Source organism: Periplaneta americana, chromosome 1, assembly GCF_040183065.1.
Source record: "Periplaneta americana isolate PAMFEO1 chromosome 1, P.americana_PAMFEO1_priV1, whole genome shotgun sequence".
Classification (NCBI taxonomy): Eukaryota; Metazoa; Arthropoda; class Insecta; order Blattodea; family Blattidae; genus Periplaneta; species Periplaneta americana.
The window spans coordinates 154,593,779-154,606,816 of NC_091117.1; the positions used below are offsets into that span (position 1 = coordinate 154,593,779).

At 35.2% G+C, this 13,038-nt stretch overlaps 1 protein-coding gene across 1 annotated transcript; it reads left to right on the plus strand.

The window, feature by feature from the left end:
* Positions 1 to 2,105: 2,105 nt before the first annotated feature.
* LOC138702545 (isochorismatase domain-containing protein 1-like) lies at positions 2,106 to 12,032 on the plus strand. Its single transcript, XM_069829934.1, has 4 exons — positions 2,106 to 2,561; positions 3,652 to 3,861; positions 3,946 to 4,062; positions 5,627 to 12,032. The coding sequence occupies exons 1-4, from the start codon at positions 2,430 to 2,432 to the stop codon at positions 5,780 to 5,782; spliced, it is 615 nt and encodes a 204-aa protein (XP_069686035.1). The 5' UTR covers positions 2,106 to 2,429; the 3' UTR covers positions 5,783 to 12,032.
* The last annotated feature ends 1,006 nt before the right edge of the window (positions 12,033 to 13,038 follow it).

Consider the following 13,038-nt stretch of genomic DNA (forward strand, 5'->3'; position numbering starts at 1 on the left):
ATAAGTCACTGCTACCAATAGTACATAAATATATCAGCATTAAAAAATTCAAAATTTCTTCCCCACTCTGTTTGTAAAAAAAAACACTACAGTTAGTGGGAAACTACTGATACTGCCAATTATGAGAATAATTTAATATACCGTACGTACTTAATCTAGCCTATATCAACATTTTTCCATATACTTTTTTACCCGTCCCAATTACAGGATCACCTATTGAGAACTAGCAGAACTATTTCAAACTTTGTCAATTTGTTATATCTTTGATTATGACTTCTTCCACTACAAGTCGAGACGTTCACCCACACCATAGCGCTCGCAAAGTCCAATCTGATATCAGTTCGTAATTTTGCCCGTGTCCTTGACATATCTGGCCTAACCTAATCTAACCTAACCTGTCATTGATTTGACCTTACGAAAACTCGTCTTTTGTCTGTGATTAGAAAGGAAACGTACGGATATGAGATTATGTGCTGCCACCTACCCTTTCCACCACGAGGGGGCATTCCCACCTGCACGCACCTCGCTGCCGGCCCCCACTTTCACAGCAATTTTCCACACTTCTTTCGGTGCGAAATTGGTGTCGGCACTCAATTTTTCTTTTGTTTGGGGTACATATGAATCCAAGTAAATTATGTACAGGACATTCGTTATCTCGTGAAACCAAATGTTTGCGGGCGCCGTAGCATATAGTAAGAATCTTATGGCGGGGTTAAATAAACTCGCTTTTCACAAGTAGCCGCGTAGCGAGGGAGAGAAGCTTCTCAGTCCAAGTTCTTCTTCCCCTGACGCGCAGGTAGGTTTCACGAAATATCGAATGGCTTACAAATACATTAGTACTTTAACGTGGTAACGCAATTGTAAAGAAATCTCTTATGCTCCTATGTGGCACTAATACACTCTACCAGTAACCTCAATTCAAGCGAAATAAAAGTAATGTTGTAATAGAATCAGGTCACTAAAATGTCTTAACTTTATATCGTCTGTTGTTACTATTAATGCTAACTTTTAGAATAATATCATCACGAAGGTTAGAAGATTGTTCAGTTATTATTGTTCACTATTTACTACCAGTTCAAAATGATCTCAAGTTTTCGAAAATGGGCGGGACTTCGCTAATGTTGCAGAACAAATAATAGATTAAGAAGCAGCACGCAGGATAGGCCTATATGTTATTTGTTGCTTTTAACATAATTTTCGTTATCAGACATTAAACAAATGAGATTAATTAACCCTCCTTACGCATATGGAAGTCAAATGTAAAGGAATCTTTATTTCTGTATAGTTCTTCACATACCTGACAGACCAAGAATGATTATCCCGGGAATTATAAAAACAGAATTACTAAACCCATGTTCAATCGGTCCATCGGGTCCACCAGATAAATCAACCATGTTCTGTTTCTAAAAGTCAGCACAGCACCCACAAACGTCAAAGTGACACAGCTGCCATTTCAAGATTTCAGTCATATCAACAGTAGCAGGTTCGCCAACTGAGGTGTACGGAAAGTCGCCAAACAGTAGTTTAAAAGTCGCTATAGTCTAGGTTACTTGTTATCAATAGAGAAAGAAAGTTTTATCTTCGTCGTAAAAGGGTCCTGAAAAAGACACTAAATCTCAATTTAAGCAATATAAACAGAGTATAGGAAATTATTCGCTGATATAAAAGTTGACAAATTTTCTCCAAAGAACAGTTAAAAGTCGCTTGATTTAGTGATAAAATCATTTGTATATTCCTGAAACAGCCACAACCAGCAGTTCGTGCCATAATATCCATAACCGATATCGTTGACCATCCATTCTTTAAAGTCCCAAGTTCCTCAGTTTTTAATAATAATAAAAAAAAACTTTACATTTCATAATTTATCTTCAATCGCATTGCAGTGCTTTCCCCAGCACCTTCTTGAATAATTATTAATTATGAATACCAACAAAATTTAGCATAGGCCTTGATGGTGAGTGAACATTTCTTCCTCGTTCTAAAAATTCTTGCCAAGTAAAATTTCAACTTTAATTCCTATATTGTTGGATTTGGCTACCGAAATCTACCAATTTTCGTTGTTATCCTCGTAGCTAAATTGGTTGGCGACACTGCGTTTCAAGTGTCACCCCTTCCCCTTCCATAAGTCACTGGATGATATAATGTTTATCAAATTTATCTGTATTCCGCGAAGTCGACATTCACCGCAATAACCTTGAAGCGGTAAAAAAAATCGATGATGATTCAGCGTTGAAGAACACAATAGTATAACATACTTTCATTTGATGTAGTTACAATCAACGTTTATGAATTAGAAGTGAGGTTATTGTGATTAGACTGGCAAGACAAGTGACCTGTCAACTGTGAGTCTGTGAACTGAAAGTTTTGAACTTTGTAACCGGTTGACAAATTTAAATAGTACTGATATCATAAAACGTTCATCTCGAAATATGGCTCGTTCTCTTATAAAATTTGGTCACTTGCCCGAGAAGCGTACAGCATTCTTTCTGTGCGACATTCAAGAGAAGTTTCGTCCTGCTTTATCACATTTTGAACAAATCCTCGAGGCTGCAAATAAGTTGGTATGATTTTAACAGATTCCCTTGAACGGCAATTTTATGTAATGATCCACTCGAAGACTTTACAGATTATATAGCCTAATAATATTAATTGTTTTAAATAAACATTAATGGAAAGATCTGACAACTTGACACATGATGCAATGAAATGTGTGAATTATTGCAATATTGACAGGAATTACTAATGTAAGCATATCTTGGGTAATTTTAAAGATACGATGGAAAGATATGTCATGGAAGAGAGAGGAGACCAATGTCTGATATTTGTTACCGGTAATGAGCAGATTGTTTCACGATACTGTTGTCGAAGTTTATTTCTCAGTCACATTTTTATAACTTGTGCTCAAAACTCTTAAATGGATGGCTCATAATAATTATGTTCAGATGCACTGAAATTTCTTGCACAAGGTCAAATTACTGAACACTTTTTTTGGTGAGACCATCAGCTTCCTCTCCTACACCCTCGGAAAATACATGGACGCTCTTATATAATGGACAGTTTTCTTCAGTGGAGTAAACTTATGGAAATGTACTGTATGAAACGTGATATGCAGAGTTTCCCATTTATCTTGCTCACCCAAAATAATTTTTTTCTTGGGTGCCAAATGAAAAATTGTTTGAAACAAAAGTAAAAGTACAATGGGGAATTAATACTATGGGCATATCTTTCTTATAACTTTGTTCATTAAGAATATACGAGTAATGACTTCATTTCTTTAAATGGCAACATGTACCGGTACTTTTTACTCAAGGAATCATTTAACTTGAAGGCCTGTTCAAACATGTATCACAGTGTACCACTCTAATACACAAAACGTTGAGGGACGCAAAATATAGAATCCATAGTGTACATATTTATTGTAAATTGTTTGAAACAATTTTTCATCTGGCATCTAAGAAAAAATATATATTTTGGGTGAACAAGATAAATGAGACATTCTGTATACATATGTGCAGTATGTATATTTGTAAAGTTATTCCATCTTTCACTTTCATTTGACCATGAAATAACTCAGTACAAATCACACTTCAGTCTCATGTGTCGTGTGAGAGGATATCAAAGTTTCGTTTCATTTCGTATTAAATGTTATAGGTTCAAGCTTCAAAAATTTTAAATGTTCCACTGGTGGTGACAGAGCAGAATCCAAAAGGACTAGGCAGGACAGTGGCTGAGCTGGACATATCACATGCCCATGGCGTATATCCAAAAACAAAATTCAGTATGGTGATACCAGAAGTTGCTGCAGAACTGGGGACTCTCTGTGGTGGGAAGCTTGAGTGTGTCGTATTGTTTGGCATAGAGGTACAGTAAAAGCTCTCTATTTGATTACTGACGATCACTTGATATAAAATCAACAAATATAAGGATCAGGACGTATCTTTGTAGGCTCACGTATGTGTGGAGCAAACTGCTGCAGAATTGTGTTCTCGAGGCCTACAAGTTCATGTGGCTGCTGATGCCTGCACCTCAAGATCACAGGAAGATCGTTTGTTAGCATTCGAGGTAAATAAATAAAATTGTAATACTTTATTTAAATTTCCTTACAGCAATCGAAGGAAGGAATGTGCACTGAAGTGCAAAGAATGGGTCTCCTTTGAATAACAGAACTGTTCTACACTCTTGGAGGTTTTCGTTCTTAGCTGGTTCTCCTCAATGAAAGGGAAATAATACAGGGAAGCCTTAATTATTATCATCACTGAAATTGCATAGAAATTTACTGTAATACTGACTCAGCAAACAATTATAATTTTATAAACATTTGCTGCTTCTGTTTTCGTTTCAAAATCATAAACATTTCTCTAATGCAGGGCTGGGCACCAAGAGCGAATTCTATTCTCTCACGGGGAGCCATATGACTTCTCTTCAACCCCTTTCTTGCCCTCCGAACACTGCGCAGCGTTGATGCCGTAAAAGATGAATATTAAGCATTCCTGTTTAGAGTTTGGATTTGCTCCCAGTACCCAGCCCTGCTCTAATGAGTACATGTTGTTATGTTGCACAATGATTAGTGCTTCTTATCAACCTTATGTCATCAGTATTATGTTCTCCCAGACCTGCTCGTTCAGTTGTGGCTAATTTCACGGTTACATTTTCTTAGTGTATTATAACAATGACTGAAGTAAAAGTAATGATAAGTTATCGTCTGCAGCAATATATTGCAGAATTTAAGGATATTTTTGTTCAGATGGATACGTCCTGCAATGTCAGTCACGTGGAAAAGCAGTAAAGGCTGACCGCTGTAACTAACTGCCAATAGCTTTTTAATTGAGTCTGTCCCTGTCTTTCTACATTGTTAGGCGAATCGGATTCAAAGATTTCGTCACAGCAAAACATTATTATTATTACTACTACTACTAGACCTATTATTATTGCAAAAGATTTTGGAGATTACGAAATTAAAATCTGCCCCCTCATCATTCATCCACCTTCCACATTTCAGTCTCTTTCTTTTTCCTTTTTAATTTCTGAATTTTTTGCGTAGGTTTCGTGCGTCCTCTCTAAGAAGGCACCCTAGGCCATGGCCTATTGGAAAATTCAGTCCTGGCCCTATTTATGATTATATATTGTGATATATACTCGACCCTGAGTCAAATTTGAATTGTCTTGCCTTTTCTTTCAGTAAAATGCATGACAAGCACAAGGGGAAAATAGCAGCTAGGTTCTGTAGAAAAAGATTCATTTTATGCTGTATTGTCAGTAATCAAATTATATAAATATCTACTTTCTACCTTCAAATGTTCCGTAAATCTGTATAGAGTGCTTGAAAGGATGAAAGAGCAATCTGAGGGGGTTAAATAGTCGATGAGGATGTGTAAAAAATATATAGTCAGAGTTTAAACCAGTCATACAGCAGCATTACTCTTGGAAGTACAAGTTTCCCTATTTGACATGTGGGGAAAAATTGCACTATTATGTTTGTGACGTGGTCTATTATGCCTTGTTGTTAGCAAGTAGAATTTAGTATCGTCTGTATATACAAGCGTATCTTACCAGTAAAACCAATGTAAAAATTATGTTGAAATATGAATAATTGAAGTGACATGTAACTATTTCCTTTTTGCTTCAGAGGATGCGCCAGATAGGTTGTTTCATCACAACAAGCGAAGCTGTCATCTTCAAACTCTTAGGTGACAAAGAACATCCAAACTTTGCAGATATCCGCCCTCTCATCAAGACAATTTCTCCTTACACTGGGCTTGCCAGTAATACAGCTAAAATGTAGTTACCTTTTTATGTATTTTATAAAAAGTATATAAGGCTGTGTCCTAATGGGTCAATATTTTATATTCTTAAGTTTCTTTCACATTACAGTTGTTCGGTAGCAGAAGAAAGAGGAGATGAACATGTTTCATATTATGAGCATAAATGAGATACCGTACACAGTTTTATAAGAGAACTGTGGAAACATTAAGACTTAATTCTTTATCTTTTGAATATTATACGCATTGATTTTCTTCTGGAGGAAAAGGTGATTGAACTCTGTGTACAGTACGATTATTTAGTCCTGACAATCGCCGGAGATGTGCGCCTGGGTTAGGCGAGTTCATTTAGTTATGCCAAGGGGTGTTTGGGTTATTCACTCGCTTGCCTTCAGAGCGATCGGATCTCATGCGTGCAGTACTGTTTCCAGTACAGTTAAGCTGTACTGCATTCCTTTACTGACCGCTCGCCCTTATCTCTACTCCGGAACTCTCCCCACTCCTCCTGTTACTTCCCCTCTTTCGCGTCACTGAGCTGTCAGGACTAAATAATCGGTCTGTAGAATATATTATAGCTGACGAGGAGATGATTACTGTTCAGAGCACGGGAATTTTGTCGTTTTTACCTCCTTTTCGTCTAACTGTAAAACTTTTAGAAATGGGTATAAGTTTCACGAAACTAAATCATCTGTGACTTTGTTATACTTGTATATACCGTAAAATGGGGTGAGTAGGGACAGCATTGTGGAAAAGAGTTATTTCGGACGATAATTATTACAAAATATGGGGTAAACATGTAACAGCCATTCCTAATCCTGGAATTGTTTGTTATGTTGTACGCCTGTGGATTATTTCGAATTTCGATGTATTTGCTGCTGGTAGGCATGCCAAGTTACAGCTGCTGTTTTTCAAAGTACCGGTACACATATAGTGGGGAACTTCTACTGCGAATTAATTTTCATTTCATGACTATAGCTGAAACCATAATTAAGTAGTTATATAGTTATTTTTGAGGCTATGTTAATGAAAAAAATATGATTAAAAGTTAACAACAACATTAACTTTTGAACAACAGGCTTAAAACTGTAATTCATATTGTTTTCTTGGGGTGAATAGGGACACCACGGGCAGACAATACAAAAGTAATCCAAGAGGAAAATGCCACAAGTATGTCTCGCAGGATGTATTGGAAAAGACTTTAGATATTATAAAAGTGAAAGTCTCAGGAATCTTCTATGCCACATGAATAAATTTAAGAATGCAGTTATATTGTCAGACTCCAAAGCAGCTATTCTATCAATAGTCTCTAAACACACACCTTCATCTCAAACAGCAGAAATAACTAAAATGCTCTCTCAATTAATAACACTCAATAAAAGAATTGTATTCCAGTGGATACCATCCCATTGTGGAATCCTGGGAAACGAGAATGCAAGACTTCTTTAGCAAAGAAGGGCAGGACTGCTACTTACAAACCTATTACTCTGTGAAAAGATTTATTAAATCTACATACATAGACTTCAACAAACAAAATTTGATAACACAATCTCAAGGGAAAAAATGGAACTCTCTGTGTCATAATTCACAGTTAATTCCCGATTTACCACGAAAATCGTCTGTAGCTGCATTTAGATTGGCAACAGGTCATGACTGTTTGGCCAAACACCTGCATAGAATTGAAATATATCAATCCCTTAACTGCTCATTGTGCAACTCAAACCAAGAAATGGATTCGGAACATCTCAAAATCTGTGCTTCAGTGGCTGACCATGATAATATCTTTGAAAAATATTGGAGTGCAAGGGGTCAAATGGCTTTATTGTCAAATGCCTGGCATTAGAAAACAACAAATTATAAAAGGAGGAATGTCTCTTCGAAATGCAGCAGAGAGATATGGAGTCTCAAAATCTGCACTCCAGAGATATAATAAATTAATTCCAGTTGAGCTGAACATTCAAAAAAGGAAGGAGGCTAAACAGCTCTAACCCCGAATTGTAAGACAATGCTTGTGAAAAGCATTTTAAAATGTTCAGAGTGGGGATATCCAATGAGCGTCTTTCACATATGTTTAGGGTTCAGGAAGGCTGGAATTTATCTTCCCAATGAAAATCAAATTTTAAAAATGTTCCCAAATGGAGAAGATGAAGCTGATGACATCAATGACAGCTTAACACAGTTTTTGAAAGAACTGAGATATGGGAGTGAAAACCAACAGAGCAAATCTGGAAGAAAGGGGAAACTTAATGCACCAGCAGGCAGGAATGATCAAGCATATGATTTAACAGAGGAAACCAATGAAACCTGTAGTGATGAACTGATGAGATTGCTAATGAAACAGGTCCCATTAAACAAAATATTCAAATCGGAGAATGGGTGAAAGTTGCAATCAACAGCTCTAAGGGAACACTACAACACTTCATTGGGACAGTTGTAAAGATGATGAAGGAAGGTGTAACTTATGAGGGATCATTTCTCAGACAATTGTCAAAGAACGTGTTCCCCACATAGAGGACATATCAGAATTCGATCAATCTGATGTAGTACATATTTTGAAAGAACCATCAATCAGGAGGGGTAGACATGTCTTTAAGTAGATATTAATGATTTAATGTTCATAAAATTGTAGTACTGTATGTATTTTTAAAAAGGATTTTTATGTCCCTATTATCCCAGTACATGTTTGAATAGGGACACATTTTGAACATAAATATATAATACCGGTATTCTTGTAGCACTTTGGAAGCAGAGTAAGCAAAAACAGTCTATTAATACTCTATGTTTCGAAATAAAGTAAAAAAATAAACAGTTTCCAATATTAGTAGATTTATATATGAAAAACGTTAAAAATTGTCCCTATTCACTCCATTTTACAGTATTTATATTACAGGTCTTTCATTTTTATTTTCATTTTATATTTCTGAGCTTCTATTAACAATGCAAAGTAAATATGACTATACTTTCATTGTATATATTGCAGTATGTACAGATACGGAAATAAAATTTGGAGCTCCCTTATTGTATAAGTTTCGCTTACAACACACTGCACATGTGCAGTAAACAAGAACCCCTGAATATATGCTACTTTTGGACGAAATTGTTGCTTACATACAGGTGGAATCCCATCAAGATTCACTCCAAATTTAAATTCCATATCTGTACACCGAGAAAAAGATGAGTATTATGACAGGTACCGTAATGCATTAATGCAGAAAGTAGAGGTAATCGTGAAAGATTAAAGTTTACATTATATCTATTACAGACCATGAAGGCCTACAAAGTAGAGAGAGTGTAAGACTCCCCATCTTTGCAGTTGGCATTAGTAGCAGTACTGATGTCAGTCCTGCATGCTTGCTGCCTTTACTTCCTTCGAAAAACTCCCAGATACTCATTTCAATTACAGACTGAGTTCAACTCAGGCCTATAGTGCAACTGGAAGGATTAGGTCAATTCGAAAAGTCCATGACTCCATCATAAATTGAACTTACGACCTTCGGCTTTGTAACATAGTGCCTTAATCACTGTGCTACCGCATGCCTTACAGATGAAAGATCATTTAACTTACATACACGGCACTTTAAATATTCTATGTATATTGTCGTACTAGACATGGAAGGGCTAACTGGATTTTCATTAAAATTAAGAAATTCATATTTTTTGTTCTGATAGTTGCCATTTTGTTATTCATCAGAAAAAATATTTATTTGGTATTATTATTTCTTAAAATTATTTTACGACGCTTTATCAACTGTGCTAAGGTTTAGATATCTAATATCTGAATGAGATGGTGATAATGCCAATGAAATGAGTCCAGGGTCCAGCACCAAAAGTTATCCAGCATTTGCTCTTAATGGATTGAAAAAACCTCAACCAGGTAATTTGTCCCAACCAGGATTTGAACTCTGGCCTGCTCATTTCACTGTCAGGCACTGTTACTCTACAGCAGTGGACTTTGTGTTATTATGAATTTTTATGTACATAATCTGTTCTTATTAAAATGAAGTCTATATTACGACATTTTCTTTTAGTTATTCTAGCATCTTTTACTAAGCTTAAAAGTTGTAACTGGATCATTCCATGATGCTGAGACTACATTTTTTGGGTTAAGCCTGTTAATTACTTTTATTTTTGTGATAATTTTTCGGTGGAAAAGCATGGCAGATGTTCTTGAATGTGCACTCTTTCGATTGAGACAAAAAATTTGGTTTTTATGATGAAATAGCAATGAAAATTTTGAGGTCAAACTTGCATTCTGGACATGATGCCTTTCAGACACACTTATTTTTCCTTTCTGGAAAATCCTAAATCTCTCCGAATTAAGATTTTTTAAGTGAAAAAAAAAAAAAAAAAAAAATATCGGACGTTAACTCACTCTTCAAGGTTTATTTTAACAATTTTCGGAACTTTATACCAAAAAACTGCACCAGAAAATAAAGAAAACATACATTTCGGATATGACGGAAAAAATTAGTTCTGGACATGTCTGAAAATGCCCGTATAAAAGTTATAAAATTATATATATTTCTTAACATGCTGCTATAATATTACATAAAGATTACACTAACAATGTGAAAAACCTGACTCAGATGTGTACAATTTTAAATAACACTTTTGTTAACAATTTTGGTACTTCAATTACATCATTGACATAGAAATTTCAATTGCTTTCAATAGCTCGATTCCATCGTACAGTAATTAATTTGTATACTGTATTATTCTCAAATTTCAGGACAATGAATTCGCAGTAACTGTTATGGCTTTATTTAAAATATAACGAGACTGGTTTCAAGTTAATTTTTCAAATATTAGCCTTACTTACAGCTTAGTCTACCTAACATTATTTCAGATGCCAGATATTCATATTTTTGCATTGAGAGATATGTTTATACAGTAAAACACTTCTCTTATGACCTATTCCTTTAGGCTCAATATAATGTACAGTCAACGTGGGCTACTTTGACCCTTAAGGTGTTACTTGAACCCAGAAGAAAAAAATGTTTTCGTCGATGTAAAATAACAGTTTGGCGTCGAAAGTTGTGGTTTTTTTTTCTCTGCAAACTTTCATCTGTACAAATATTTTCACCTAAGTTACTCCAATGGTAAGAAAACATTTTTTTCTTCTGGGTTCAAGTAACATCTTAAGGTGTCAAAGTAGCTCGCATTGATGGTAGTTCATATGTTGAAGGAATTCGTCTCACATTTTCCCACAGCGAACTAAGAGATGTCAGTTGCATTACTTTAGACTCTTCCTCGGTAACAATCATAATAGTTATACCTTTGGTTGTTTCTGATGATGCAAGTCTAGAGATGCTTCTTCAGAACAGTGGTAGTTCAGGGTTCCCACAGAAATAAGGAACTGCACTGGCTGTGTGAATATTCTCTTCTGTAATGAGATACAGAGGGCTGAAAACAATTATTGCCAATATACTAAGCCTTCCCAGCAGTAGATACAATATTAGAAGCCAATTCGACCATATCTACAGCAAATACTGCTTTATTTGTCTAGCATTTGTTATGCCAACATTGTTGAGTATCGGAGAACAAAATTGCAGATACAACTAATAAAATAACAGTTATTTTCACATTTACAGCTTCAAAATCTAGAAATCTGTGCAAAAAATAATGCTGATTCACGTGGCAGTCCTAACTCATTTTTTCCAAAAATGTCGGTTACCCCGTCTGTGCTTAGTATGGCAGTATAAGGGAGCAATACTGAAGGTGAACTTTGTAAAACATTTGCTGAAATACAAATGTAACAAGTCATTATGCATATTACTATATACTGTCACTGTAAGATATTTACTTTGTACGTAACCCTATGCTTTGAATTATTGTGACATTGCAATTATTTGTGTTCAGGGGAACATTTTAGAGTGGATGACTACCTCATGAAAATTATGATGTATGAAATGTAATGTGAAAGTTGCTTAAGTCTGTGGCCTTGATTATTGAATTCTATTATTATCTTTGATTGTAAATATATGCACAAGGAATGGTGTTCAGGTAAAAGTTTTAATAAGAGGTCCATTCTTGGATTATATTTTTCTTCTTTTACATAAGCATTTCCCGTCCGTGGAAGAAACAATATGTATGTTAAGAATGTGCAAAGAGCCGTTTTAGCTTTTGTATACTTTGTGTTTCTTAGAGGTGATTATCTGAATGCATTTTGTCACAAAACAGAACAGAGACAAGCAAGTTCATATTTAGATGTCAGATACTGAGCTGTTAGAATTTATTGTAGTAAATATGTAATAAAGAATTTATACAACTGTATAAGCACCGACTTATTTTGAGATATTAGAGGATGGGGTGGGGGGCAGAATTCTGCACAAATGTTCGAGAAATCTTTAACTGCTGTTTCTAAAAAAAAAAAAAAAAAAAAAAAACCTTACATATTTTACAGAAAATAAGTCTGATTTTTCATATAGGCCTAATAACTACAGAAATTGCTTGAAAACTAGTCCTTATGCACTCTTTTCCCTTTCACTGCTTTGCCCATCCTTCAGTGATCCTCACAGCAATGATAAACATGAGCTATCAATTTCACTGCTACTCCTTCAACCCAATTTATCATTCTATTCCCGTTCATTGCAGTTTTATTTTGGACAGTTTTCTTTATTAAGAATTTACCAATTACTGGTATCAGTAGTTACATTGCAATCACTGATCACTAGAGCTGAAGAAAAGTATTGATATCAGGGTAGTAAATCATTTCTATATGTATTGTTTACAAAATCCGTCACATTGTCGGGTGTGCCTACTGCAAGGAGCAGAGAGTGAATATCTGACTCTCCTCAATAGTAGACCTGCTTATATGACGTGAGGTTGTATCAGAATGCCGAAACAAAAATCCAACAAAGAACAGACAATAAAATAACTGAATTTAGAACTTGGGAAAATTATGTTTGACTTAATTGATATTTTTTTTGTAAATTTAATATTTGTTCTAAGTTAATTAATTTGAAACATAAGTAATCCTCTAAATGTAAATTCTATTACGAGTTCATATGGAGCAGACTGTACAAGCAGCTGCTCCTGTAACTAGTTGTGCATGCACATAAGCATTCTGTATGTACAATGCAGCATAACCTATAACCAATACTTTTTTTCAGCCCTACAGATCACTTAACAAGTACAGACCCATCACGACGATCATCATAAAAAAAACCCGATCACTGAAAATGAATGTTGATAACAGTTACTTTTAAATTCCGTAACAAATTTGTTTATGAACAAATGTTGAACATTAATAATTTGTCAACTGATATTTAGGCAAAAAATA

What these genes read in the sequence shown, in the direction of transcription:
- LOC138702545 (XM_069829934.1), top strand. Translation starts at nt 2,430, where the DNA reads ATGGCTCGTTCTCTTATAAAATTTGGTCACTTGCCCGAGAAGCGTACA. An exon ending in TCGAGGCTGCAAATAAGTTG is followed by an intron (nt 2,562 to 3,651) that starts GTATGATTTTAA and finishes TAAATGTTATAG; the next exon opens with GTTCAAGCTTCAAAAATTTT. An exon ending in ATCGTTTGTTAGCATTCGAG is followed by an intron (nt 4,063 to 5,626) that starts GTAAATAAATAA and finishes TTTTTGCTTCAG; the next exon opens with AGGATGCGCCAGATAGGTTG.